Source organism: Strix uralensis, chromosome 16 (assembly GCF_047716275.1).
Source record: "Strix uralensis isolate ZFMK-TIS-50842 chromosome 16, bStrUra1, whole genome shotgun sequence".
NCBI classification, from domain to species: Eukaryota; Metazoa; Chordata; class Aves; order Strigiformes; family Strigidae; genus Strix; species Strix uralensis.
In genome coordinates, this window is record NC_133987.1 from 7,485,273 (window position 1) to 7,512,591 (window position 27,319).

At 55.7% G+C, this 27,319-nt stretch overlaps 2 protein-coding genes across 6 annotated transcripts in view; one reads left to right on the forward strand and one right to left on the reverse strand.

Annotated features, from left to right (window-relative positions):
• The window catches only part of RNF216 (ring finger protein 216), an 81,287-nt gene extending 69,389 nt beyond the window's left edge, over positions 1-11,898 (forward strand). For all 5 annotated transcript variants that reach the window (XM_074885829.1, XM_074885830.1, XM_074885831.1 and 2 more), the window contains 2 exons: positions 7,535-7,604; positions 8,250-11,898. In XM_074885829.1, coding sequence (XP_074741930.1) covers positions 7,535-7,604; positions 8,250-8,569 — 390 coding nt within the window. In that variant the 3' untranslated portion in view covers positions 8,570-11,898. The remainder of the gene's footprint in view (positions 1-7,534; positions 7,605-8,249) is intronic.
• A 1,650-nt stretch (positions 11,899-13,548) lies between these two features.
• Positions 13,549-25,369, reverse strand: FSCN1 (fascin actin-bundling protein 1). Its single transcript, XM_074886095.1, has 5 exons — positions 24,517-25,369; positions 17,164-17,320; positions 16,557-16,678; positions 16,100-16,267; positions 13,549-15,998 (listed from the first exon to the last, which is right to left on the reverse strand). The coding sequence occupies exons 1-5, from the start codon at positions 25,337-25,339 to the stop codon at positions 15,796-15,798; spliced, it is 1,473 nt and encodes a 490-aa protein (XP_074742196.1). The 5' UTR covers positions 25,340-25,369; the 3' UTR covers positions 13,549-15,795.
• Between the last annotated feature and the right edge of the window lie 1,950 nt (positions 25,370-27,319).

The window sequence follows — 27,319 nt, forward strand, 5'->3', positions numbered from 1 at the left end:
GCTCTTGGGGATCTCCCAGCAGTGTCCCAACTAGTGTAAACTTCCTAGTCCTCTGCTTGCCTGCCTTTATTCTCCACCTTATCCTATCACTGCGAGGTGTTAAATTAAACACAGACACCTCCTAGGCACCCCTGTAGCGTTTCCAACACCTGGTTATTCGCTGCCTGGATTCCTGTCCCACTCCTCCCTGTTTTCCACCAGGATGTGATTCAGGGTTCGTCAGCGCTGCTGTCCTTTGTTCCCGTCAGGCTGCTAATTGTGCTGGGTGATGGCATTTGTTCAGAGCCAGAGAAAACATGAGGCCTCTCAAAAAGCTCATACTGTACTTAAAAATAAATAAATAAATAAACAGCACAAAGAGGGCACTGTCACTAGGCCCTTCCCAGCTCTCTAATTAACCAATGTTGTGGCAAAGAAAAATTTCCCACCGTCAGCAAAGAGCTGGCACTGCCTGCTCTTTTTGTTTTGTTTTGTTTTGTGGGGTTTTTTTTTTTTTCCTTTGGATGACGGAGCACTGGTGGGCTGAGGAGGTGAAGTTGGGTAACTGTCCTCGCTGCGGTGCAAAGAATAACGTGAAACTGAGCTGTTGGCTTCTAAGGCTGAAATGATAGATACCTGTGTGCATTGTCCCCCTTCGTAAGGGGCTTAGTGACACTAACCCAGTCCCACCTGGGTGATCTGTGCTCTCCTATGGACATGTAAACAGGAGTTAAAGTGGTAGGCGTGAAGAGGGGGAATGAATTTGAACCTTGACATGGAGCTATGAAAGAGCAAAAGGCCATTGTTTCAGTAGTGTCTTGTCCTTTGTGAGGGACAATGGCCATCCAAGGGATTACCCCATCCCAGCTCTGCTGGCTGCTGCACTGGCATCTTCTTGTGCCTTTCTCAACTCTGCTGTTTCCTCTTTTGGCTCAATGTCTTCTATTCTGTTGAAGTCAGTAGACAGCTGATGCTGTACATATAGGAGGAGAGTATCTGTTGTGGGCTTGCACATGTTTGCAGCCATGCTCTGCCTGTGTGCAAGTACAGAGAAGACAAGACTGGGTCATCTCATCACCTGTGAAATTTGTAGCCCATTGCTTAGGAGCTGCCACTCCTCTTCCTGAATTAGGCCCTGTTGCAAAATGGGGAGGGCACACGTGGCACCAAAGCCTGGCTTCCAGAGGGTGACAGGATGCTTTTGTTCTGATTTCTGATATACTTATGTACAGCCTTAACCTAGAACTGTCTTCAGCAGACCAGTGGCGTGATCACAGTACCATGATCTTGTCCATTTGCATTTCACAGATGTAGACTTCAGCTTTGTCAGACCTGGATTTCATACCTTTGTGAAGGATCTGTGCTGGGTCTAACTCCCCGTTATTTACAGCAAAATTCAGGTTTCTTTAAAATAGGGATCCTTTGTTCTTTTCCAAATGTTTAACATTTTCTGAGTCTGAAATGATTCTTGCAAAAGTATAAGTAGACCTATTCATTAGCTTGGGTTAAAAACAGATTAAAGACAGTCCTCTAGGAACTGCAGCATCTGTTAGTCTTTGTCTCAAATGATCTTGAGAGAGTAAAGCAGATGCTTCAAAATTTCCCATAATAAAAGGTTAGTTAACCTTCCCTATACTGTAATCAGACTGGAGTCTAATTTAAAAGTATTGGTGCAATATTTGCTGGCTCAGAGACAAGCTGCAATCGGGCTGTGGTCAGCAGCTTCCAGGGTAGCAGGCGATAATCGCTTAATCGCTGCATTTCTTCCAGAGCTAATCGGTGCCCTGGGCCCCTGTAGGATACGGACATGTGCCAGGAGCTCTTCTCAGTAAGCTGCTTGGCCAAAAGTCCTCGTGTGCCTGTTCTGCAGCCCGCGCTGGCTTTGGCTCTGCTCGCTGAGACGTTGCTGGCTACAGGAGGAGCTGATGCAATATTGCCAGAGACAAAGCTCGGGATGGAGCAGTGAGAATTGGCTCTGCAAACAGCAGGCTCTGGGACTTGGGGGCTGTGTTTTCCCTGATTTCTAAATATCTGTAGCAAACTTGAGGCTGATGTGCGTGTTTTAGTCAGTTTGTTCAAATCCTGTGATGCGATTTGACTAATGCAGTCTGACTGTTTTGGTAAACCAGGTTCTGGTCTCGTATTATTATTTTTAATTTAATACTCATCTCTGGACTATCAATAATACTGCATAGCAGTTTTTTTGGCTTTAAAGTTTAAGATGTTTTCAGTAAACTCTTAAAACACTCCCAAAGGCCCATCATTAAAGTTCAAAGCAAAAGACTAATCATGATAAGGTGTTTGCAATTATCCCTCTTTCTAGCATTATAAAAAGAAGATGTTGAGCGAAGACTGTGTAAAACTTCAAATGCATTAAGGACATGCATGAAGTACACAGCACTGCCTTTAGGATTTGGAGAGGGGGAAGCACCCCGAAATTTAGGGTGTGTTGGTTGGTTTTATTTTTTTAACATGCTATAAAATGCCATAATCATAAGCATACGGTTAATCCGCAGTATTCACAGAAAGCCATCAATATGGAATGCCTGTTGCTAAAATAACTCTGCATTTCTTAAAACGCCAGCGTGTGCTTCATCCCCGTCCTGGCCCCCCTTTTCCTGCAGCACTGCGGATGCCCTGTTCCAGTTACAACACAGCTTTTATCCCCTGCTTCCTGCTGCATGGAGGAACACGCCGGAGACAGCCGATGCCTGTTCTTGCTCAGGCTCTCCGCAGCTGATCTGGGAATGATTTGAAACAAAACCCCTTAGTCCTTTGGAAGCCTCCGTCGTGAAAAATCATTTCAAGTTTATTAGTAACGGCTGCGGCCACACATACGTGGAAAAAGAAAGCAGTAAAAAGCCAGAAAGGGGGAGGCAGTGGTGGTGAAGGCACTTTCTAAAGACAGGGGAGGGGTTGCGCAGCCCAGAAATAGTTACCAGGTCTCTTGTTTTCCCTCTTTCAGGAGGCGAGCAGCCGCTTTCCCATGACACTTAATAATTAAAGATAACGAGAGGCACAGTAGATAAAAACAGAGCTTTCAAAAGCTCCAGGGATGGCACTTTTGTTCTGGGCAGAGGAGGTGTGACTTGCGGAGCTTTTATCTCCTTTGCTGCTGTATTTTCTTGTTCCCCATGGGCTGTTTGTTTCTCCGGCGGCTCTTTCTGCGTGTGTGCAGGGCCCTGCATGGATGCTGGACGTGGTTTCTCTGTACCAGCCTTGTTGAAACGGGCCTCCTTGCCATGAAAAGGTGCCTCGCTTAGCAACCCAGCCCAGCTCTTTAGTTAATCCATCCACAGACCCGAGCCATCCTTTCTGCTGTGATTGGCTCCGTGCTCGCCGCATTCCCTGGATTCAATGGCAGAGGGCTGAAAGGAAAAGCCTCCTCCATGCCGAGATCCTTTCACAGGTGGGGGATCACAAGGGCAGGCGCTGTCTGTCCATGGACAAACATTTTTTTTTTTTTTTTTTTTTTTGGCTACAGGATTGGGGATGGTTCCTACAAAGAGCATCCTGCTCTTAGGTTTGGGGCAGAGCTCAGTCCTGGTTTGCCACTTAAAAATGCAGCTGCTGTTAATAATGGCGTTTGCTCTCTGTGGTGTTTGCAGATAAGAAGAGTGAATACATCTCATAGATCCTTTGCATTTTTCTCTTGGCCACCTCCCTTCTCCCGTGATGCAATGGAGCGTGGGGAAGGGCCGTGCTATAGCGTTGCCCTGCATTTTTCTTTCTCAGGAGAAGAGCCAAGTTACATCCCTGCTCAAAAAACATGTGGGCTGGCCTGTAGTGAGACCCCCCCAGGGTTTGGGGGGTAGCTTTTTGATTTTCACTTTTTTTTTTTTTGCTGTAGGCAAGGCAGCTGACAGGAAGATGACTGTTAACTTGACAAGATAAAGCCCTTCAATCCATACAGCCTGTGAACAGGCTATTAAAATTATAATCTAATCCTTTATTAAGGGACTTGAACCCGCTCAGGAAAATGGACACAAGAGGCTTTTGAAATTGTCCTGCAGCCTCCACTCCATGTGACATTAAATGGTTTCTCACCACAACAGCCAGCCATAAGTGTGCTAATGAAAACTTCATTTTTTGTGGGGATGCTTTACCCCTAGATGAATCTGTCATCTCCCTCCAATTAACTGTGGAATCAAAAAAACAGCTTCTGCTTCTCAAAGAATTAGCAGAGTTTTGCAAAAATCACTGTTGCACATGGTAAATATTTGCAGGACTGACTTGGTTTTTAATTCTGACCTGTGCCAGTGCAATATATAACAGCCATAACTTGTGGCATCGGCTTTCCTTCACAAATATCCTAAATTTATCTTGCCGTACACAGATGATCAATTTTTTTGTTCCAGCTGGGACATGGATCTTTCCTAAATACTGCAGGTATTGAGCTGTGCTGTGTATTCATCACTTGCCAGGTTAATGTCTGCCTCTTAAGTAGGAAGGTGCCTATTGTGCCGTGTGTTTTTGTTCCTTCTGTATTAATAGATACCAATTTTTCAGAAACACTGCAAAAAAATTCCAAGCCAAGGCTTGGTCTGTAGGATTAAGTACAAATACTTCTCAACCTTCCAATGTGAGAATACTCTTTTATCAACAGAGAAACAACAAAGCTGATAACTTCTGTTCTTGGAGATGTGCTTTGATATGCCTCTGCTGTGATTTGCAGTTGCAGAACTAGTCGGGAACTCGTCGTCCCAATCCAGGTCTGTTCTTGGCAGGTTTTTTGTATCCAGGGTGTGCTGTGATGTTTGCCTCCCTCTTGAAGACCAAGAGGGGATGGGCTTGAGTAAGGATCTCTGGCTGCTGCATCTGAGGTGATGTGGTTTATGTTGTCCTTGCGAGGCAGACGTCATTTTGGAGATCTGGCAGATGGGGTTTGCTGTTATGCTTTTCCCTGGCGCTCTGGGAGCTGCAGTAATTGAAGCCAGCATCACCTTGCGTGCTTGCAGCTGGCCCGCCAGCCCCAGGGGCAGATGGCTTTGTCCATCCCTCATTAGTGTGGAGGTCAGCTGCAGTTTAAACCGGGAGGGATGAGTAGCACTCGCTGCAGGAGGATCTTGGAAAATTGCTTTGTTGATGTGTCCGATTCGCCAGACTTCTGCGGGACTGACCGGTATCAACAGTGGGGTTTGCAGGAGCTGCAGCACCACGCCGGGGGGGTGGCAGGACAGTAGTGTCCCTGAAAAGCACTGTTTCAGAGGGTTAATCCCAGACTTTAAGTAAAGTAAGTAAAAAGTAAGTAAAACTTTACTTACTTAAAGCAAGTAAAACTTTTTTTTTACGTTAGAAGGGACTTTTGCGTGTTTCTAGGCTTTAAGGTGAGGTTTATGCCTTTGTGCGAGGGAAGGAGATAGGAGATAGGGTGATCTTGTTCAGCTGAGCTTAAAATATGTTTCTTACTTGTCAGATAACTAAAAAAAAAACCTTCAGGTGCATCTTTTCCAGTAAGTGGCAATAAGATGGGAGAGGTGGCTATCTCCATTTTCAACAGCTTTGCAAAAATTATTCTGAAAAGAAAAATATTGAAATCTTGAAGCTTTGGGGCCACCCTTTGAGAGCGCTGCTCGGGCAGCGGAGGTTTGGTGGCCTGTTGTGGATCATGCCCAGGTGATTTTCCAGCCAGGGAACGCCGCAGTCTGGTACTTGGGGGGTAATTAGAAGTCCTGTATAGGCTCAGGAGAGCCATTCTTCAGCAGTTTTTATGGAGATAGATAGGCTGTAATTAACAGTCCATGGAAGCAGCCTGCTTGGAGAGAAAAAAAAAAAAAAGTGTGTCCTGGAAAGTCTTAATTTTAACCATTGACTCACAGAATAATAAAAGGGAGGGAAGTGTATTGAGTTTGATGGCTTTCTGCAGATTAAGATAACTTTGGTCTCCCAGGGAAACCTTATCTGGTGGTGAGAGGAGGGGACATTTTAGCAAGGCTCCCAGGCGTTGCTGCTTGACATGTGCAGGACCGTGAGATTGGAACTGGGAAGCTGGCTAGACTTAAAATAATTTCAACGTAGCTGCACACATGGAGCATATTTCAAATTTAGTCCCAGAGCACTCTTCAAAATAGAGGATATTTTCCACATTAAGAGTGTTCAGGAAGAAATTTATGGGTTTTGGCAGTACTGAAATTAGGATGAATAAAACTAAGCAGTGTCTTGCACATTGTGGGGTACGTGGGGCGTGGGGCTTCCCTCCGGCTCCACCGCTAGCGCTTGCTGAAGCAAACCAAATGCTCCTTCCTACACAGGTAGACCCAGCGTGCCCGATGCAGGTGTTGTGTGTCATCTAACAGCTCCTGTTCTTGGCCTTCTTCCCTAATAACCAACATCAAGAGTACAAACACTGTCAGGGAGGCTTAGCTATGCTCATTTGTTTTCTGAAAGTGCCAGGTAGTGTTTCATCCCGATGGACACGAAGCAGCAGCAGATGCAACCCTGCAGAGACCAGGAGGACCTCTGTTGCCATCGCTGCACATATGGCCAGCAGAAGCATCTGCTGCCTTGCACTAAAAGGGAGTTGTCTTCTTTAGTTGTTTGGTGTAATCTTTGTTACCCCGATAGCTGTTGCATGCTGTGGTGCGATGAAGAAACTCATTTTTCACAGGCATTCTTGGAAGTGGACAGCTGATGCTGGAGCATGATTTGGGGTGAATCTCTGGTTTCATGCCAACGCTAGCACGGCCGGTGTAAAGCCTGAGAGCTGCCTGCACCCTATGGGCTGTCGATGCCTCTGGCCATCCCTCCAGGCAAGCCTCTCCTAGCTCAGAGCTTGCATGGTCTTCTTCCAGGACTTTGTCCACCGTGCTCCCTTGATCTAATAAATAATGGTGTAAATGCCATCTCTCTAGGTACCTGCAGCCACCTGAGGCTTCAGAGCATCATTTGGTCTCACTGCAGCTCCTCTGGGTTGAGAAAACTGAAGATGATGAGAGGCAGAAGGACGCTTTCAATTTCTGGCTTGTCCTTGCGTTCTTGTTGAGCAGTGGGTCTGAATATTCTTGCTATAACCTCTAGATAGACATTAAAGAAACATATTGCGATTTATGCCCTCCTCAGAGTTACAGATAAGATCTAAATGGCCTTGTCACAGCACCGTTTAGCTACTAGAGCCAGAATTTAAGTTGTGTTAATTCCAGCTGTTGCGCCAAAAACTCTAGAAGTGCTAGCGTAATATAAATATTTAATAGACTATTGCCATTTAAAAGATTAACAGCTCTCCAGCAACTCTTCAGATGGGCGGAGCTGGGTTGCAGTTCTCTGGTTTCCATCAAGTCAGTGAATTTTAGCACTGATCTCCCTGGAAAGCTGATCTGAGCCTCTTAGTCATACTCTGTAGAGTAGGCTTGGCTCTGTGCAAGTTACTCATCCCGCAGTCCCCCATCGCAGCCTTGCTTTGACTAAACCTAGGTCAGCCCCAAATGAGGACAATTCAGCCAAATTTACCTTTTTATTCCCATGCAAACGTGCTGAAAAGAAAAGCAGCATTGAGAGAATAGAAGGTTGCTGCAGCAGGTCTTAACCTTCTGATTCTTGATACTCCTGTGATTTCTAGGAAGATGACGAGAAGATAATCCAGGAGATTCAGAAAGAGGCTGAAGAGGAGCAAAGGAAGAAAAATGGAGGTAAGTCATAGTCTGTACCTGTGCTTTGAGATCAGACTGAGGACAACAGGAGAGCATAGGGTTCCCAGCTACTGACAAGTCTCTGGATCTTCCTTGGACTCGTCCCACAGCCTGGCTGCTTGCAGGCTGCTCCGTGCATTGCTGTGCTGCACGAGGCGTCACCCAAATCTTGCTCTGGAGTGCAAGCCACCACCCTGTTCCTCCTGTGAACAGGTCTAGGTTTAAAGTGCTGTTGCCTGCGGGCCTTTGCTGGGACTGTGGAGAGGCACAAGGCTCCTGTCCAGCTCTCACTTGGCGCTGGGTGTGGTGGATGCACAGACCTGTCTCCTCTCAGCTTGGTAAAGTAGCTGAAGGGCAGAATAACCTCTGTGCTCTCTGGTGGGAGGCACAAGGGCATGCAAGGGGCTGCCCCACATCCCTCCAAAGGAGATGTTCCCCTTTTGTGGTGTTGTGTTGATGAAAAGAACCAACCTGGAAAGCTCGTACTGCGCTCTGCAGTGCCTGGAGCGTGGAAGGGACGAGCAGTGGTGCTGCAGGGAACGTGCTGGGGACAGAGGATGCTGACTGCAAATGTAGGACCGTGGACTAAGCTTGGTGAGTCTTTGTTTGTGGGATGACTGGTTTTTTTCTCTCCTCCCTCTGCAGAGAACAGCTTCAAGCGGATCGGCCCTCCTGCAGAAAAGCCCATGGAGAAAATCCAGAGAATTGAAGTCATCCCCAGACCCGTTCCTCAGAACCTCCATCAACCCCGGATGCCCCCTTACCCCTTCGTTCACCCTCCCTTCCCGCTCCCTCCTGTCCGTCCCATGTACAATAACATCCCCCTCAACATCGGCCCTATCCCTGCACCCTACGTCCCCCCGTTACCTAACATGAGGGTGAACTATGACTTTCCCCAGATCAACGTTCAGCTGGAGCACAACTTGCCTATGCACTTTGGCCCTCAGCCTCGACACCGGTTCTGACCTGGTTCAAACAGCACTTGGCGTAGAGTCACTGCAGGGCAAAGCCACCCCAGTAACATCACCCCCCTTCCTGCTCCAGCCCCTCTCAGTGTAACCAGCTGGAAGGGGACCTGCTCTGACTCACGCGTACCTGCACTACACCCCTCTCTAGAGCTTCTCTGAAACTTTGCGATCAAACATTTCAGCCTGTGTGGCAACAGGGCTTGGTGCTGCATTTTCAAGGGGTCTCTCCCTGTGTTGGGCATCCAGATACTTTGATTTGACAAAGCCTACTCAGGCAGCTGTTGAGAGGGAAAGTGAGACTTGACGGCAGAGATACAGCCGTTCCTCGGGGACTTTCCAAAAATCCAACCTTCCTGCTGTCCAGAGCAGCTGCTGCACAGTCAAGTGAATCTTGGGGGAAGGGAGGAGAGACTTGGCGTCTGAATTAAGACCTTCAGGAACAAGATAACAGGAGTTGGCTGCCCTGGCCTTCTGCCTGTAGAGAGGCACAAGGCTGGAGTTCCCATGTTCTCCAGCATCCCTGTAACCTGCTAGCACCTCCCAGCAGAAATAAATTGTTCAAAACCAAGTCAATCTACTGTTCATAGCATTTCTCGCTCTGCGAGTGAGGGGATGCAGCAGCCGTCTTGTTGCTGAGATCTCGATGGGAAGCTCAGAGCCATGTTGTGTCTCAGGGCTTTAGCAAGTAGCAGAAGACTCGGGCACCCTAATCTTTGGCTGAACTGAACTTGCCCCCTTTGAAGGGCTCAAGTTTTTTTTCCCCCAGAGTTGGGTGCCTTTTGACTTCCAAAACGTGGCCTTTGCTTTGCTGTTCCCATCTGGCATCCCAAATCTCCCTCTGGTTCTGGCAGCAGTCTTCAAACAGCTGGTAGAAGCACCCGGTGCCTAAGCTGTGCCCTTCATTGCAAAAATGGCTTGGGCAAATACCCAGTTAGATGCGTAGACAGTGGTGTGTGATGTGTGCTGTGGCAGAAAAATAAGGAACTACCCCTGTAGTCGTGCATGCAGGCGATGGTGAGGCGGGAGCCCCCTTAGCCGAACCCCCTGCAACCCGGCGGGCCGCTGAAGCCTTCTGCTGCAGGAAGCTGGCTGCTTCCACGGTGCTTCATAACTTCTGAAAATGTGTGTTTCAGCTTAATTGGCTTTGGAAAAGCATGTTAAAAGGCAAATGCGAGTATTGCTGGGCTGAGGAAGTGAGGGTTTAGGAAAAGCAAAACTTCCTTGTAAGAAGCAGAGGGTGTAGTTGCTGGGCTGCCGGAGGAGTGCTGGCACAAAGCCCTTTCCCCACAGCCCTTGGCTGTACTGTCTGGTACAGGCCCCCTTTAGAAAAGAAAATGGTTGGAGTGGAAAAAAAAAAACCCTTCCAGAAACGTTGGGCTAGCTTTTAGCAGCCCAGTTGTGCTGTTGTTCCCTGAGTGGTTTGGTCTGGGCCTCATCCTGCTCCGTCCTGCTGGGAACCTGCTGGGTGCATTTCCCCTCCTGTTATTCCCCTTGGAATTTGAGTGTCTATATGTCTTTTGGTTTTATTTGTTTTTCAGGTAAAAATCCCTGCCTCCACCTCACAGCTTCTGCCAAACCCTTGCTTGCAGCTCCCTGTAACTGCTCCCAGCACAGCATCTCCACGGGCCTGCAGCGAGCGATGGGCTGTCGGTGGGGTGCTCCTGGAGAGATCCACCGCGGCCCAGGACAGCGCCTGGGGACTGGTGTCCCCAGGAGGGTCTCCCAGAGGGGACTTCCATGCTTTTTTGGAGCTGAGTCAGCAATTTCTCCCCTCTTGGGCATTGCCTGTGGGTTGACCATATCCAGCTCCTTAGTGCCGTGGTCTCTCTAGCATTAATAGCCAAGTGGTATTCCCTTGCTGCTACCATTTGCTTTTTTAAATTTATTTCTGGAAGTAGTCTGGGGGCTGCAGGAGCTTATCGCTTGCTACTTGGCTGGGTTTTAGCCAGGTTTAAACCCTGCCTTGCTCCAGGTGATTCCGGCAGTAGCCAGGAGCAGGGCGTCCTGATGAGTTTGGGAAGGGCTGTGTTCACAGCGTCAGCAGGTGGCAAGAAAATGGGCCCAGGTCAGCAGAAGCACGTGTGGCTGCTGCTTACAGAAAGAGAATCCTGGGGTTTTCATAGCCAAGATCTTGTGGGCTCAGGGGCTGGCTTGGATGAGCCCTCCAGTGTCTCTAAAGCACGTGCCTTTCTCTGTCAGGGTGATGGTGGTTGTCCCCCAGCACCTGCCTGTGTGAAGGGGAGGTCGGGCAGCTGGGGCACAGCTCAGCTCCTGAACTGGTGACTCAAACTATGAAGGAGACACGATGTGTCGCACAGGGCTACGTTGCTGGGAGCAGGAGCGAAAAAGGATGCTCTAATCCCATCTTTTGGTGCGTGTCTGGAGACGTGCGGGCATCGAGAGCTAAGCTGTGGCAGAGGGAAGTGCGGAGAGGGATGGCGAAGCGTCGGGCAGAGGTGGCGAGGGGAGGTTGGTGTCCGTGGTCTGTCCTGTTTGGGGTGTGAGTGTCTTCTGCTGCCGTGGCGCAGCAGTCGCGGTCCTGGAGGAGCCCAGTAGAGACAGGGGGAGAGGGGACCACTGTCTACGTGTCCTCTGTGAAACCATGAGCTTATTTGTGTCTGAGAGAAGAGAAATCGGTGCTTGGTCTGTGATGGGCTGAGCCCTCCACTGAGCCCTGGGGTGACGCTGGGCTCCCAGCGCTGCTTCTTTCTCTCCCTGAGGAAACACCCATTTCACCACAAATTACTCCACAGCCAAGCCCGTGGCTCCTCCTCCCCTCTAACCCAAGAGACCTCGAGTTGTGGTTGCTGATAGCGCTTGGATCTGCGTTCATATATTTTAACTGTGTTGATTTATTTAAAAAAAAAACAAAAAAACAAAACCAAACCTTACTGCACAGCCATCAGAGCCATCCGTGATCTGGTCCCGTTTTTCCTCCCGCTCTGCCGTCCTTGAAACCATTCGTCCTTTAAAAGGCAACAGGGAGGTTGCTGTGCCCAGGCTGATCCAGTAACAGGTACTTCTTAAGGTTAATTGCAGTGTTCCATTTTACTTGCCTTAAAGGTGGAGAGAGAAACTTAGTATTTGCACTTAGCAAAACATTATATTAAAAGAAAGAAACCCTGTAAAGATGTGCATGTTCTGCAACTTTGTATAACAATAGCTGAAAATAAATAGGTGGTTTATTAAAAAACAAACAAACAAAAAAAACCCCAAAAATATTTTTCTTTACCTTCTGGTAGTAAACTGTTCTAATATTCTGTGTGTAAAAAGTTCCTGTATTATATTGTAATTTGAATTTTTGTAAATAAATTTTGTTCACTCTGGCTTTTACCTCTGTGCTTTAGTTACAGGCAAAACATCATCCTTCCCTCCCCACTGGCTTGGTGCTGGGGCTCCGTACAGGCAGCAGCAGGGGTGAGCGGGCAGGGCTGTTTCGCCAGATCTCAGCCTGTGCAGTTGAAAACTCCGCAAGTTGCAAGGCAAAGCCCATTTGACCCTCCTGGAAAAGCTTAATATGTTCCACATGCTCCCGAGGAAAAACTGGACGGGATAGAAAATGGTTTCCAGTTGTTTCTTTAAATGGAAACCAGGATGTGTGTGTTGTGGGGGGAAAGGCTGGAAGGGGGGGGGGGGGGGGGGGGGGGGCCGGAGTGATGGTAAACGCAGAATCCAGCCTTAAAAGCGAAAGGAAATGTGTGTTGGCAACTGGGGGAGAGGGGAAGGGTGAGGGTCCTCCCTGCCGTGGTGCAGCGGCTCTGGAGCCCCTTCCCTGCTCGGAGACCCTCGGCTGCCCTGCAAACCCCCCACCCTGCCTCCTCCCCAGGCCGGGTGTCACAGCTGGGTGTCACGGCCGGGTTTGCTCGTGCCCAGGCGGATGTGACTGGGGGAGTGAGGGCGAGCGTGCGGCCATCGGAGCTGCTCAGCGTTTCCTGCACAGCCTTAATTTCGCCCTGTCTATAGTCAGGAATGGACATCCTTCCTTCCTTCGGCCCTTGCTGCGGCGCTTAAACCCGTGTCTGAAGTTGAAGGTTCCCCCCGGGATGTACGTTTGGGGGTGGATTGGGCAGCCCCCCCTTTCCCAAACCTTACTTTTACCAAACAAGCTTTAGATTTTAAAAGCCCGTTGGTGCCGAGCCGGGCCGTGGGAGGTGAAGGGCAGCGAAGGGGCTGCACGGGGGCTGGAGTGGCCCCCAGCCCCTCCATAAAGCACGTGCTGCACCCCGTCTTCATCACTGAAACTGAGGTTGGCCCCAGCATCAAACCTGGTTGAGTTTTGCCTGGTTTTGGCTGTCTCGGGAGATGTAGGGACACATCCTGGACATCCCGGCTCCTCCAGCCGCAGGCGATGTTTTGGCCTGGGCTGGGCTGCAGCTGTTGGGCTTCCCACCTCCTTCCCATCTTTAGGGATTTTTTTTTTATCTCCACTTCTCCATATCACCGAGCAGAGGAGGGGACTTAGTGCTGACCCCCACCATGCCACGCACCCGAAACCAGCATCCCATTGCTCGTCCCTCCCAGCAGGTACCTCCCCCTCAGGGCCATCGTAGGGGGGAGAAAATATCTGAGCCAGGGGGAGAAAAAGCAACTCCTTCACAGCACTGCCAGACTGAAGAGGGGCACGGCTTCGCTCCCGGCTGCAAGGGCAGGAGGAGCTGGTTTGCAGGAGAGGTGTTTTGCTGGTGCAGCTCCCTGACCCATGCACATCCTCAACAATTCCCATGGGCTCGGTGGCTTAGGGCCACTCCGAGCATCTCGAGAGGTGACCCAGCCTCCAGTCAGCTTTGGCTTTGAGCCTTCTTGGTGGAGACGAGTCTGTTGGTCACCATTCCCTTCCCACCTTCACAAGCTTTGTGAAACAATTTTGCCCCCAAAGGCTCCACCACCCCAAATGCTCCACGCTCAGACTCGTGCCTCCCACTAAAAGGCTGTTGCAGCCCCAGCTGTGGTTGCCCTGACAGACCACACACCACTGCTTGTATCCGAATGCAGGTTTTATTTTTTATTCATCTTTCTCCATTTGAAGCTATTTTTTAAGTTATACAAATGGCACTTACAAAAAAATAATAATAAAAAAAAAAAAAAAGAAAAAACCGAACAAACCCAAAACTTAAATTTTCGGAGTGAGATGTTTTCAGAGAGTCACGACACCCGATAAGAGGAGACAGGAGAGATGTTGACCTAGTGTCACACGGAAGAAGCTGGAGCGGGAGTTACATGGTTCAAACTGCGACGGGGGACTGGGAGGAGGCGACACGGGGCGGGTGGGGGGGGTGAAGGCCAGCGAAAAGTGTGTGCCAAGTCACAGGGTCACACAGGGCTTCATCAAGACACTCGGTCCTTCGAGGGGCATCGTGGTCCCCGGGCGGGCGCGCGGTGCCCGTGCGAGCGCAGGCAGCCCCTGGATGTGAGCGCAGAGCCGAGGTAGAGTCCCAGCCGGGATCCCCTGTGCCGGCGAGGGACCCCGGCCCGGAGTTGTCCCCCTGGCAGGGGACGGGTCGCTCGCTCTCCCAGCTGAGAGTTTAGCACCAAGCTCCCACGGAGGGTTTGCCCTCCACATGGCTTTAAGGCTGACAAGCCCCTGCCTTGCCTCCGGCAGTAGGGACCGGCCCTGTTTTGGCACCGGCGAGCACCCTTGGTGTGGGGTGGGGAGGGGGACACCAGCGCTGCCCCTCCCCAGCGAGGGCCTGGGAGGGGGAAAAGGCTCCTTGGTGTGTTTGCAGGGAGCAAATACCAGCCCTGGGAAGGCCCCAAAGGATAAAGTGCCTTTCAACACCCTAACGAACACGTCAGCATCACCCGTTACAAACAGCGTTATACTCTAATGCAGACCTAGTACAGACAACAGCTGGTAACACAGTGCCATGGAGAGCATATATAAATAGAGACTAACAAAAATACTGTTTTGGTCTTTTTTTTTTTTCTTTTTCTTTTTTTTTTTTCCAGTAGGGTTGCGATGGCATGAGAGCCGAGCCCAGGTGCCCCGGGGGCTGCAGGACCAGGAGCTGCCCTCCTCGGGGGAGCCCGCAGGAACGGGCGCTTCCTAATTCAGCATTAGGTGTTCAGTGATTTGCTTCACTGTTCCAGTATTTTATGAGAGAAGAAAAAAGAAAAAAAAAAAACAAAACACAAAGGTACTGAGCAAATATCACTGTGCAAAGTTTGCTAAGGAAATTTTCTATTCTGTAAACCAAAATCTGCAGTTTATGCTTCCAGCCACCGCCCAGGGGAGGTTGCATCGGCCAAGCCGGGCTCCTGCGGGGATCAAAGCCCGTCGGTGCTGGAGATGGGCTGGATGAAGCCCCCACCCTGGCACGGGCTTGCTCTGCGTCCCCCCCCCCACACCATCCCCTCCCAGGCACAGCAGCAGGACCAGCCTCGGGGCAGGTGCCTGCCAGGCTGGACCCACCATCTGGGTCTACGATGCTCCTCCACAGCCAGAAGCACAAGGAGGGGCAGAGGGACACAAGGAGCGCGGGGCTCCGTGAGATGAAAGGCTGAGGCTTTCCAGACGGGATCACCCTAAAAAATCATTTCCAGGTACATGGGGGGGGGGTCGGCTTGCTGGCTCTTCTGCGGGGACACGTGCCAGCACACGCCAGCCCTGTCCCCGGGGATGCTGTGATATGTAAGGTCACCTCTTACGGCTCAGCTGGGGATGAATCCTGCCCCGAAAGCCAGGAGCGGAGAGAAGCTGCTGGGGGGGAGCTGGGAGGAGACGGCTGAGCCCAGCACCATCACTCTGCCCCTGCATGGAGCGGGGTGGGATGGGACGGGTGCTCCAGGGGACACTGGCAGCACAGACTGAGGCAGTGCCAGCGCTGATATGGCAGAAGCGAGCACAGAGGTGATCTTATTCCCTTTTTTTTCAATCAAGGAGAGGAAAATAAACTACCTAAGATGATGCTCGGGGCCAGGAGGGGGGTACGGCAGTTTCCAAGCCCAGCAAACCTGGAGGGGAGGGGGGGGAGGAGGGTGGGGCAGGGAGGAGGGATAGAGACAGACCCCTCTACAAAGCTATCGGCAGGCTGCCCCATCACTTTTCCAGTTCTTACAGAGATTTATGGAGACCCACCTCCCACATAACACCCTGACTCTATGGCGGGAGGGAAGGGCAAGCCAGTCTGAAAATCCTTTTACAGAGAGGAGAAACAAAACCCAAAAGAAAAAAAGGACGAAGGAGGGGAAAGAAAAGTTGGCAATGGGAGGTACGCTAAAGTGCATTAATATTCCCAGAGGGTGGAGGCATCAATGGCTTCGGCGGATGCCTTGAGGACCCCGGCATGGTCACCCTTCAGGTATTTGCCATTGATTTTGATAGCCACTTTGTTATAGTCGCAGAACTCAAAAAAGAAGTCCACGGGGGTGTCGCTGCTGCTGGTGACGGACGACTCACTCCCCACCATCCAGTACTTCCCAGTGGCATCTGCAGGCAGAGGGAGAGAGGGACAAGGTGGCCCTGTGAGCCACCATGGGGACCCCAATGGCCATCACCCCCCCGGCCCGCACCCATCCTCAGGAACTCACCCTTGATGTTGTAGGCCCCATCGTTGAACTCCAGCTGGAAGACATCGTAGGAGGAGCGGTTGGAGTCCAGGGTGCCGGTCACCTTCCGGCACCCGATGAAGCCGTGCTCGCCGCGGAGGACGATGATGGGCCTGTTGATCAGCTTCATCACAAAATGCTCCGTCTCGCCTGCACGGGAGGGGAGAGGGGCTGTGAGAGCGGCTGGGGGGGGGTTGCACAGCCTGGACCCCACAGCTGGCAGGCAGCAGTGAGGAGGGTGGGCTGTGCCCCCCACCCATTTCTCACCTACCCCATCTGTCCCCTCATCTCACAGCACGTGAAACCATCATTAAGAAAACTTATTGCCTGCATCCCTGAGCATCACTTGGAAGAGGAGCCTGGCTGGGGAGGGGGAAGACACTTTGCTTGTCCCCTGCTGCCCCAGCGTGGGGCAGGGGTCCCTAAGGGGGTCCCTTACCTGCTGTCTCCATGGAGGCTGCCAGCTGCCCGTTCTTCTTTGCCGTCACGTACTTGCCGTTGGCAGCTTTCAGGGTGATGCGCTTGTCGCACCACTCGATGTCGAAATAGCAGCTCGCGTTCCTGCGGGGGCAGAGAGGGTGGTCAGCGGGATGCAACGGATGGGGACCCTGCCAGTGCCACCCCGCTGGCTCGGAAAGGGCCACGGCTGGATCAGGAGGCCTCAATTTGATCCAGTTTTGAGGGATGAGCCCCGTCGCGGTGGCCACCCCGATGGGAAGCCCTCGCCCCGCAGGCAGGCAGGCAGCCAAATGCACTTTTGGGGTTTCCGCCCGGCTCTCAGCTAGCGTAGGGTTGAACTGCAGGGTAAAGCATTTCGACAGCCCCAGCTGGCCGGGAAGGATTACGTGGCCCGAGGGACTTCCCGAGCATCGTGGGTGGCAAGGCCTGACCCAGCCCCGGCTCTCCAGGGAATTCGCTGCCTTTGCTGGAAAGTGTTTTGGGGCGAGCGCCTAGGCTGGAAAATCCCCCTTGGATTCCTCTGGGAGATGCAGGGGGGTCCCCAAAGCCCAGGGATGGCCCCGAGCTGCCAGGGACAGGGGACTCACTTTGTGGAGGCAGTGGACTGGATGCCCCCGTTGGAGGTGAGGGTCCAGTACTTCCCAGTGTAGGTCCTGAAGGAGCATTTCTTGGTGTCCTTGTTGATCTCCAGCTGGTAGGTCTCCTGGTCACCCTCCTCGTCTTGGTTGGCCGAGAGGTCCATCCCTGCGGGGCAGAGGCAGATGGAGGTGGGGGGCGCTGAGGGGGACGACCCCAACCACCTCCAGCAGTTCCAGGTGCTGGGGCAGCCCAAGAAACCCAACTGAGAGGGGCCCTGCTCCCCTGGGCGAGCTTTGGTGACTCCTGAATCCCTCGCATGCATCTCCCCTCTGGCATTTTGGGTTCAAATCCAGGTTTTCATTGGCTACTCAAGCGTTAAAGCCATAAATGAGGGCTGGACTGAGCTTGAGGCAGCCATGAGCTTCAGCTCAGGACTCTCCGGCTCCATCACAATTAAGCACCAAGCAAAGACCAACTTAAGATATTTCACACAGAAAAGGGCTGTAGTTTTTTCCCTGAAGGTGACAGCCAGGTTATTCAATCCATTAGCAGAGGCCGCCACACCACCTATGAATCCCCAGCTCGTGGCATGTTTAAGGACTGTGGCACCATTTTTCATCCATAAATTGTCACAGCCCATTGGGGCAGCGAGGTTTGCAGGGAAAGGAGGCTCGGGAAAGCCCTGGGGCAGCCAAGCCCTTCTCTGACTCTCAAAAAAACATCGGCACCAGCCTGTCCCCCAGCTCTGCCGGCCGGGATGACCTGTCCCCACACCAAAGACAGCATTTACCCCAGCAGCCTTGGAGGCAGATGCAGCCACCAGCCACAGGCCTGGGGCTACCACTGGTCCCCCCAGGCCACATGCGCATCCACCCACAGGCACTGAGCCCAAGCAAACCTGCTTAGTCAGGGCTAGCAGGGCCAAATCCTCTCCAGAGCTCTCCTGCTTGGTGGATTTCTGCCTAAAAATACTTCTGGGATGCGAGTCACAAGCCGTAGCCTGGAGCCAAAGCAAAGTGGCCGAGCTGCCAAGGCGGGTTTCGGGGCGGGAGCTGAGGCGGCGTGCTCAGCCCCACTCCTCCCTGCCTACCTACAGCTGGGACGAGTGGAGACGGGCCCCAGTACCACCAGTGGGGCACAGGTCTGAAACCAGTGAGAGCAGCCCGGGAGGGGATGGTGATATGGACTGTGGTTTAGTGGAACCAGATGAGTTTTTCAGAGCAGAAGGCACCCGCGTCCCTCCCCTGCTGCATGGGTGCTATAGGCTTGAGTCCAACCACACACCTGGTCCTGGAAAGGATGCAAAGCATGCGTGCAACCTTCCTGCCTAAATCTGTCTTTTCCTGGAGCCAAGAACCTGCTCGTGGGGCTGGCAAATGAGTTCAGCCCCGCGCATCTCCGCGGTGCATTGCCTCCCAGTTTCTTGGCTGCTGGGATTTCAAGCACTGCGATTCACGGTCGCTGGGAGAGCTTCAGGGACTGCAGCTCTGCACTGGAAAGCCACCAGCAAATCCCACCAGCTGCACCCAGCGGGTGCTGACCCACCTGAGGAGGGACCATCCACCTCCACACACCAGCTATTGGCCTTGGAAATGGCGCTGTCTTCCCCCAGATCCTGCAGACACAGCTTATTCCCACTGCCCCATCTGCATCTCCAAGCAGGCACCCCCAAGCCAATGGCCCCCCGGGGAGCAGCCTCTGCTTTGCCTATCAGTCTCCCACCTCTCCCAAAGGGATCAGGCTTTGAGGGCTTTGCTTTGTTGGCTGTAATCTTATCTCCCACACCCAAACTGTCCTTTCACACCGCTGCCTGTTCACAGCATCCCCTCTCCCCCCCCAGCCATCCTCCAGCACCTTCTGCAGCTCCTGACAGCCACGCAGCCACCCCAGTGCTTTGCTCCCCGCAGTACATGGGGCAGAACGGGGGCCAGAGGGGTGCTGCACAGCCACCAACCCCAGCCCCACTGGCCAAGTCCTCAGCTCACACGGTTGTCCCACACTCACCACCTCCCAGCGCTGCCGGGGGCTGAGCTGGCGCTTGGTGGAAACATTTGGTTTTGATTTTGTACCCCCGCCGGGAAAGCAGCGCTGGGGCAGGCCAGGGGGCTCACGGAGGGGGACTGGGCTGCGGGAGGGGATGCTGGGGGATGTAACCCACCACCCAAGGCTGCTGGCACCCCCAAACCTGCAAGAGCTGCTGCCATGGTATGCGTGGGGGGAAGCAGGCAGCGGTGTTTCTGCCTCACCATGTTTTTAGGTGAGGAGCTCCCTGACCTGCAGGTGATGGGGAGAGCCTGGTGGGGGGATGCTTTGTGCCGCAGAGCAGGATCAGATGGGCTGGAGATGGGACAGCGAGTGCCAGGAGCCTCCCACCACCATCCCTGCTCCCCCAGAGCCCCCCATCACGGAGCACAGCGAGCCCACCAGCCCCCCAACCCAGCTGCCATGCGATTGCCCACACTCTGGCCGTTGTGCCAGAGGTTTGGCTTTCCCCTGTGCCTCGCAGAGCCCAGCGGCAGGAGGGTCTCCCACCACCCCCTCCCCGAAAGCAGCGCTGGGTTGGGTTACACCGACTCAGCAGAAAGGAATGCAACTAGGGCTGGGGCAGAAGGAGGCTTCGAAGGGCTGTAACTGAGCTGGAGCGGGAGGTTTGGGGGGTCAGAGCTGGGTGCGATGGGAGAAACACTGGAGGAAGCATGGGCTGAGAGGTGGGAGGACCATGTCGGGTCCCAGAGAGATGTCCCTGTGGCCCTGTGGCGGAGGACAGAGGCTGTCCCTCCAGCCACCCCCTGCCACCACCCCTGCTTTTTGCAGCCCAGGGCTGTGGCAGGGAGCCGGCATCTCCCGCAGCGCCCGGCCGAGCCACTCCCGCTGCAATCACGCTTTAATTACTGCTCTTGGTAAATTTACAGTCTGGAGCCTGCACGACTCTGCCTGACCTTGATGAAGCTGCTAATTACAGCTGGAGGCGGGAGGGGGGCGAGCACACCGCAGCAGGGCGGTGCTTCGGGAGGAGGAGGGCGGAGGCAATGCCTGTGCTCCCCAAAAACTCCCCGCGTGGGATGGCCTCCGGCTCCATCTGCAACACGACTTTGCTACGGGGGTCTTGGGGAGGATGCAGAGGTGGGAGCTGGGAGGATGAGGCCTGTGGCCCCCCAGAGCTTCTTAACACAGAGCCCCCCCAAACAAAGCCCCTGGGCTCAAGGTCCCCCAAGAGGAGCCAGGGAAAGGTGATGGGGAGGAGAGCCAACGCTGGCGCAGAAAAGAGCTTCTCAAGCCCTCGGTTGACGAGGTTTCCAGCTGCCGCGATTGAGAGAGTACCCGACATCCAGCCGGCGCCAACCCTTTGGATTTGAAGGATCAATGCCCCAGCCCTCGCCAGCGGATGCACACGGAGGCCCGTGGCCATCCCCAAGCACGCACACGCTTTCTGCACCTCCCAAAGAGACAAGCTTCTTCATCTAAAGAAGCAGCAGTTTGCTGTGGCTGTGCCAACCTCCATGCCACGAGGGGCCGCAGACCCAGCGTGGGGGGCATTTATGGCATGTAGAAGACTTTCCCTCTATCTTAAGTTCATGCAGAGGGTGTCCTACGAGCCATCTGGGGATGCTGGTGAGACTCAGTGGGACGTGCTCCATGGAAAGGAGGCTGAGAGCCTGGAGGACTACGGTCAACCGTGGGACAAGCCAGTTGGAGCAGCCCCCACGCCTGGACCCACAGGCGACAGTCCCACACCTCAGGCAGAAGCTGCCTGCACACGGGCTCTGCTCGCTGCTTCTATGGCTGGGAGCTGCAGGCAGCTGCCAGCGCTGGCCAGTACCAGGAGCAGAAGGGAGGGTGCACCTTTCCCATCCTCCCAACTCCCCAGAGGCCAAGAGGCTCCCTTTCAAAAAAACCCATGGTTCTGCCTGAAAAAAACCCGAGCCTGCCTCCCTCCAGGGTAACACACTGGCAGCACCCTGCAGAAGCCCCAAGCCCTCATGGGCAGCAGGGCAGGATTTTGGGGTGCTGCACCCAGCTCTGCCTGCACAGGTCAGGTCAGGTCTCCCTGCAGGGCTCTCGCACCCTCCACCCCACACTGCAGCCATGCACGTGCCCCAAGACTCATCCCCTCCCTGCCCTTCCGATGGGCTTATGTTGTACCCGTAACACTAATCCAAGCATGTTTTTGTCTAAAAGCAAAGCCTGGAGCACCTGGGGACCATGTAGCTCCTCTGCTGGGGGTGCAGCTCTGCAAGGGGGTCATAGGCAGGGCTATGGATTTCCTGGAAGACCCACCCCTCCATCCCTGTGGATTTCCTGTGGCTTCGTGGTATCGCCAAGTGTCAACATGCCATTTGGCATCTCCAGATGAAAACCTGTGGCTGAGCCATGTGCCCCCAGCCACACCCCCCACCCCGGAGCCGCAGCTCCCCACCTCACTGTGGCACCGAGATGAACCGGGCTGGGGGGGATTTGGCCACAGCTGCGGCTGGCACTGATCCCCCCCCAAGCCGGGAGGGGTCCTGGCCCCGGAGCAGAGCTCCCCATCACCAACCCGGCATGCCCAGGCGCGCTCCCGTTGCCACACGGCTCGCTCGCCCCCCTCCCCGGACCCCCATTTCCCGAAATGCCTCGCTCCCGAGCCAGCCCATCCTCTCCCCCCATGCGGGTGGGGGAAGGCAGGCGGCACACCTCCGCCGGGCGGGGGGCTGGCAGGGGCCCAGCGGAGCGGGGAGGACGCCAGCGCTCTGCCCCCGGGGACCCTCGAGCCCACAAAGGGCCTTTTGTTGCCGCAGCCGGGGCTAGAAAGGAGCCATTGAGCCGGGGAGGAGGCTGCGTTCTGCTGGCAGCACCCCGGCTCGGCTCTGTTTGAAGGTGTGATGGGGAGATGGGGGGTCTCACGGAGCCCGGGGCTTCCTGGGCAGGGACGAGGTGCCAGGGCCACCCCCAGCACTGGGCACGGAGGCAGGGCTGGCACCCACCTCATGCTCCCCCCGGGATTGTTGGCATCGTGGTCCCCAGCGTGCAGGGGATGGCGACACCGGCCATCCCGGGGACACGGAGGAGGCTCCAAGCCAGGAGCTGACGCGGCACTCGTGGGACAGCGCTGTCCCAAGGCTGGACCAGCTCCAGCTCCCAACCAGGGGAGCCACAAAAGCCCGGTGGCCCCATCCCTGCTCCTCCCATGGCGCAGGAGGGGAACAGCCGCTGCCATCCCCACTCCCGCTACGACTCCATGCCGACACGAGCTGCGTTTTCCCACGAGCCTGCGCCGAGCCGCAGCCGCTCCCTGCCCACATCCCGCATCCCCCATCCCCGGTGTCCTCCGGCGCATCTTATCAGCTCGACCAGGGGAAAGGGCTGTCTGCAACCGCTTCCTCCAACGGCTGTTGCCTTCTCGACAACCTTGGGACAAGGCGCTTTCCCGACGGGAGAAGGGAGGGTGAGCCCCGGAGAGTGGCAGCTCCCAACCTCTCGCTGCTGCCGGGGCAGGATAAACCGGGTGGAAACAGCTTCTCCGGCCAAAACGGACTTAAGCGAGGATGTGCAGCCCCGGCGTACCCCTCCCCGTTGTGTTTTGCTTGGAAAGGGGCCGGGCACAGCCCAGAGCCCCCTGTTGCTGGGGAGATTTGTGCCCCCCCCCCGTCTCTTCCCACCCCATCCATGCCGAATCACACAAAGCTGTCGGGTCCGCCAGCAGCGCGCTCCCACCCGTGGGGACCCCACCGCCGCCGCCCCAGCCCGCACATCTCCCCCCACATCTGGTTTTCCCATCTCCGGTGACAAAGGGCTGCAGCAGCCCTTCCCCCATGGCGCTGCGGCAGCCTCCCGCCATCACCAGCCTCCTCCTCCTCCTCCTCCCCAAAACCCTGCGCCTAGGCAAATAGTCCCCACTACCCATCTTTGCAGGCATTTTTTTTTTTAAGGGGCTGCTTTGCAGGGCAGAATGTTGCTCTCGGAAAGAAGGGCAATGAGCTCCCTGCAAGGAGCTGCCCAGGCATGGATGGGGGGGTTCAGCTGCAACCTTGAAATATTATATATACACACATAAAAAAAAAAAATTCCCCGGTACTTGTTCCTCCAGGCTTTGCTGCAGCGAGACATGCTCGCACCCATCCCGCGCCTGGCGTGTGCCGGCCTGACTTGGCACGCCGGCGATGTGCCCCAGGGCCCCCACGCTGGCCCGGCCGTGGCACGCAGCTGTGCACCTCCAGCATCGCCCTCTCTGCGGAGCAGGGACCCCCCAGTCACCCCTCAAGCTGAGGTGGGGGGTGTGGGATGCACGCTAGGTGCTTGAAGGCGAGGGGGTGGCCATGTGCCGGGGGACTTGTGCCATGTGGCCGCGAGGCTCGAGGCAGGCGGTGCGGGGGCCTCTGGGCGAGCGGAGGGGATGGGGATAGGGGGTGCAGCGGGCACGGAGGGACGGCTGCCTTTGTGTGGGGGGGTGCAGGTCACGGCTCGACGCGGTCATTTTGGAGAAGCCATTTTTGTAACGCTGCTGAGGCTGGGGAGGGGGGTGGCACCCACTCCCCCACCCACCGGGGAGCGTAGCCCCATGGGGGGGGGAAAGCTGCAGCCCCATGGGGAGGGGGGGAGTGCAGCCCCCCAGGGCCCCACTCTGCAGGGCGCAGGCGATGCTGGGGGAAGGGGGAGTTCGTTGGAGGCTTTGTTGGGTGAACAATGAGCTCCGCAGGTAGGAGGGCTAAGGACGGCAAGGGAAGATCCCATCCACCCCCTCCACAGCACCCCCCCCCCCGTCCATCCCTGCACCCCAATGCAGGCCCCTCACCATTCCTCCCCCACCCAGGGCACCCTGCGGAGGCAATGCTACAGGGATGGGGGTGCTGGAGGGATGGGGGTTCCCAGGCAGGCGATGCGGGAGGGGGAAGGGAGAGGGATGTGGGAGGGGTGCGGGGGGGGGGATGATGGGGGGATTGGGGGAGGGACCGCGGGCAGCCATGCCGGAGAGGTGCAGGGGGGTGATGGTGACTTCGGGGGGAGCGTGTGAGAAGAGGTTCAAGTGGGGGGGGGGGGGAGACACCCTAAAGAAGTGATGGCAGAGGGATGCGGGGGGGCACCCCGTGGGGTTGCTGATGCAGGAAGGGAGGGGAGGAGGGACGTGGGGGGCTGCCGGCGGGGGCAGTGCTGCAGGGGAGGGGGGTGCCACTCCGAGGTGGCGATTTTGGGGTGATGCAGGGGATGCGGAGGAGGAGATGCCAGAGGGATGCAGGGGGGGACACCGCGGCGCGGTGATGCCCCAGCGATGATGATGCCAGAGGGATGCAGGGGCGCACCCCGGGGCGGTGACACCCCAGGGACTTAGGGGCGGCCAAGGGGGGGTGTGTGTGCAGGTGTGTGTGTGTCCCATCCCCTCGTACCTTGCCGGGTGGAGACATTCCTGTCGTTGCCGGCTCGCAGCACGACCTGCGGGCAGCTCTGCTCGAGGGCGAAGAGCTCATCCTTGCCCACCTTGGCACTCTTGCCCGCCTTGAGGGTGCCGCTGGGTCCCGAGGGGGCGAGGTAGCGACCCTCCCCGTCGCGAAAGGCCACCTTCCCGCAGCGAAACTCGAGGGTGAAGGCGGTGCCGGGCTCGGCGGCGGGGACCAGGCGGCCGTCGCAGCGGAGCAGGCGGTGGTCGCAGCTCTGCAGGCTGTACCGCTGCTCCACGAAGAGGAGGGTGATGAGGGCGTCGACGCCCCACGGCACGTCGCGGTCCACGGCCAGCTCGTCGCGGCGAGGGCCCAGGTGGGCGTAACGCTTGCGGGCCAGGCTGTAGAGGTTGGCCTGGGGGTGCATGGCCAGGTGGACGCTCCATTTCTCGGTCGCCGAGACGGCGGGGGCGAAGCAGGAGAGACGGTCCTCGGTGCCGCCGAAGAAGCGGCGGTGGGGCTCGGACTGCAGCGACCAGCGCCCGTCGCCGTGGGCCACCACCAAGAAGCGACAGTCGGGACCCGGCTCTTCGCTGTCGCAGCTCACCCGGCCGTCCTTGTCGGCTGCCAGGTAGCGGCCCAGGTGGCTTTTGAGCAGCACGGCGCTGGAGTCCTCCCCGTCCTGCTCCAGCGTCCAGATCTGCTTTTTCTTCATGCTGGCGGCCGAGGCGTTGACCTTGAAGCCGAAAGCCTCCGCCGTCAGGTACTTGTTGCTGCAGTTGATGAGCCCGAACTGGATCTGCACCGGCTCCGCCGTCCCGTTCGCCGTCATCCTGCCACCGCTGCCGCCACCGACCGACGCTGCCGCCGCGACCGCCCCGACGCCGCTTTTATAGCGGCGACGCCGCGGCACCGCCCCCCCCCCCCCCCCCGCCCGCCCCCCAGCCCGCCCGCCGGGGCCGCCCCCCGCCGCGACCCCCCGCCCGCCCCTCCGGCCCCTCCGACCTCCGCCGCTGCACCCCCGACCCACCCCCCCGCATCGCTGCAGGGCCCCTCCTGGTGTAGCAGGAGACCCCTTGAATTTCAGGATCCCCCCATATTGCAGGACCCCTCCGTGCATTGCAGGAGCCCCCTTGAATTTCAGGACCCCCACACACACATTGCAAGTCCCCACGACCCTATTGCAATGCAAGACCCTTCCCTGCACTGCAAGAGTCCCCTTGAATTGCAGAAACACACCCCCCCCCCCCCACTGCAAGACCCTACTGCAATGCAAGACTCTTCCCTGCACTGCAAGAGCCCCCTTGAATTGCAGGACCCCCCCCCCCCATATTGCACAATCCCCACTCCATGGCAAGACCCCTCCCTGCACTGCAGGAGCCCCCTTGAATTGCAGGACCCCCACACACGCACATCGCAAGTCCCCACTGCATGGCAAGAGCCCCCCTGAATTACAGGACCACCCCCCACATTGCAAGACCCTTCCCTGCATTGAAAGACCCCCCCCCTTGAATTGCAGGACCCACACACACACTGCAAATCCCCATTACATGGCAAGACCCCTCCAGGCATAGAAAAAGCCTCCTTGAATTGCAGCCTCCCCCCCATACATCTCAAGACACATTGGCATGGCAAGACCCTTCCTTGCACTGCAACAGCCCCCTTGAATTGCAGGACCCCCACACACACATTGCAAGACTCCCCCTGTATAACAAGACCCCTCCTCGCATAGGAAGAGCTCTGTTGAATTGCAGGACCCCCACACACTGCAAGAACACCCCCTGCATTTCAAGACCCACACCCGCATTGCAAGACCCCCTACGCATTTCAGTACGCCCCCACGTTATGACCACCCCCCTTGAACTAACAGTTCCCCTCCTGCATTGCAAGAATCCCCTCTGCATTGCAAGACCCCATCCCATTGCAAGAGGACTCCTACATTACCAGAAACACCCCCCCCCGCACCCCTCTGCCCCTCCCAGGCATGTTGCAGGGCTGCAGGACAGAAGAGAAGGGTGAAAGATGCCATGCCCCCCCCCCCCGCCATCTCTGTGCCATCCCAGCGCCCCGTGCCAGGCACCAGCGAGGCTGGGGAGCATCTAGGCCCTGGGGAATCCGCATTGCCCCAGCAAATCCAGAAGGAAAACATGGGCATTCCTGTGCAAGGGGGGTATTTCGAGGCCGTTTCTCAGGGTGGGGGCGAGCAGCGTTGCTGTGCGTGAGGCTGTGCCCCGGTGGCACGTATGGCAGGGCTGACCCCGGGACGGGGAGCACAGCGGCCTGGCCGCAGCACAGGGAGAACCACCCAAGGGTGCTGCCCACTGCTCCCTGGGGACAAGGACACGTCTCATGTCTACAATGTGGAGTCAAACACAGAAAAAGAGGAGCGTGGCAGATTTGAAGCCCCCCCGGCTGCTTGCACGCTTGCAGGGGGAAGCCGGCTGGGGGAAATGGAGCTGTTCGCTGGGGAAATGTGCAGAAATGGAAAATTGGAGGAAGAGGGATGGGAGGGACCCAGGGGATAGTTTTCAGCCGGATCAGGGAGCTGAACCGCCGGCCCCAGCTGAAGTGGGACAAGGGAAGGGCTGGAGCATGGGTGCGGGTGTGACAGGGTGCACTCAGATCTGGCTGGCACAAAGACTTTCTACAAAGACTTATCCCCCTGTCCCGGGGCAGGGCTGAATCCAGCCCCCATCTCCCCAGGCCCTCCAGGCTCCACTGGTTCTGCACTGGCCATACTGGTTAGAGCTACCACTCCACCTCCGGCTGCACCACAACCACCCACCCCTGCCCTGGGGGTCGCTGGCACAAC

Bases quoted from the DNA above. Each gene is read 5' to 3' on its own strand.
- FSCN1 (XM_074886095.1), bottom strand. From the start codon at position 25,339: ATGACGGCGAACGGGACGGCGGAGCCGGTGCAGATCCAGTTCGGGCTC. The intron at 17,321-24,516 runs GTACGAGGGGAT...TCTGCCCCGCAG, and splicing joins GAATGTCTCCACCCGGCAAG to GGATGGACCTCTCGGCCAAC. The intron at 16,268-16,556 runs GTAAGGGACCCC...CCTCCCGTGCAG, and splicing joins AGCCTCCATGGAGACAGCAG to GCGAGACGGAGCATTTTGTG.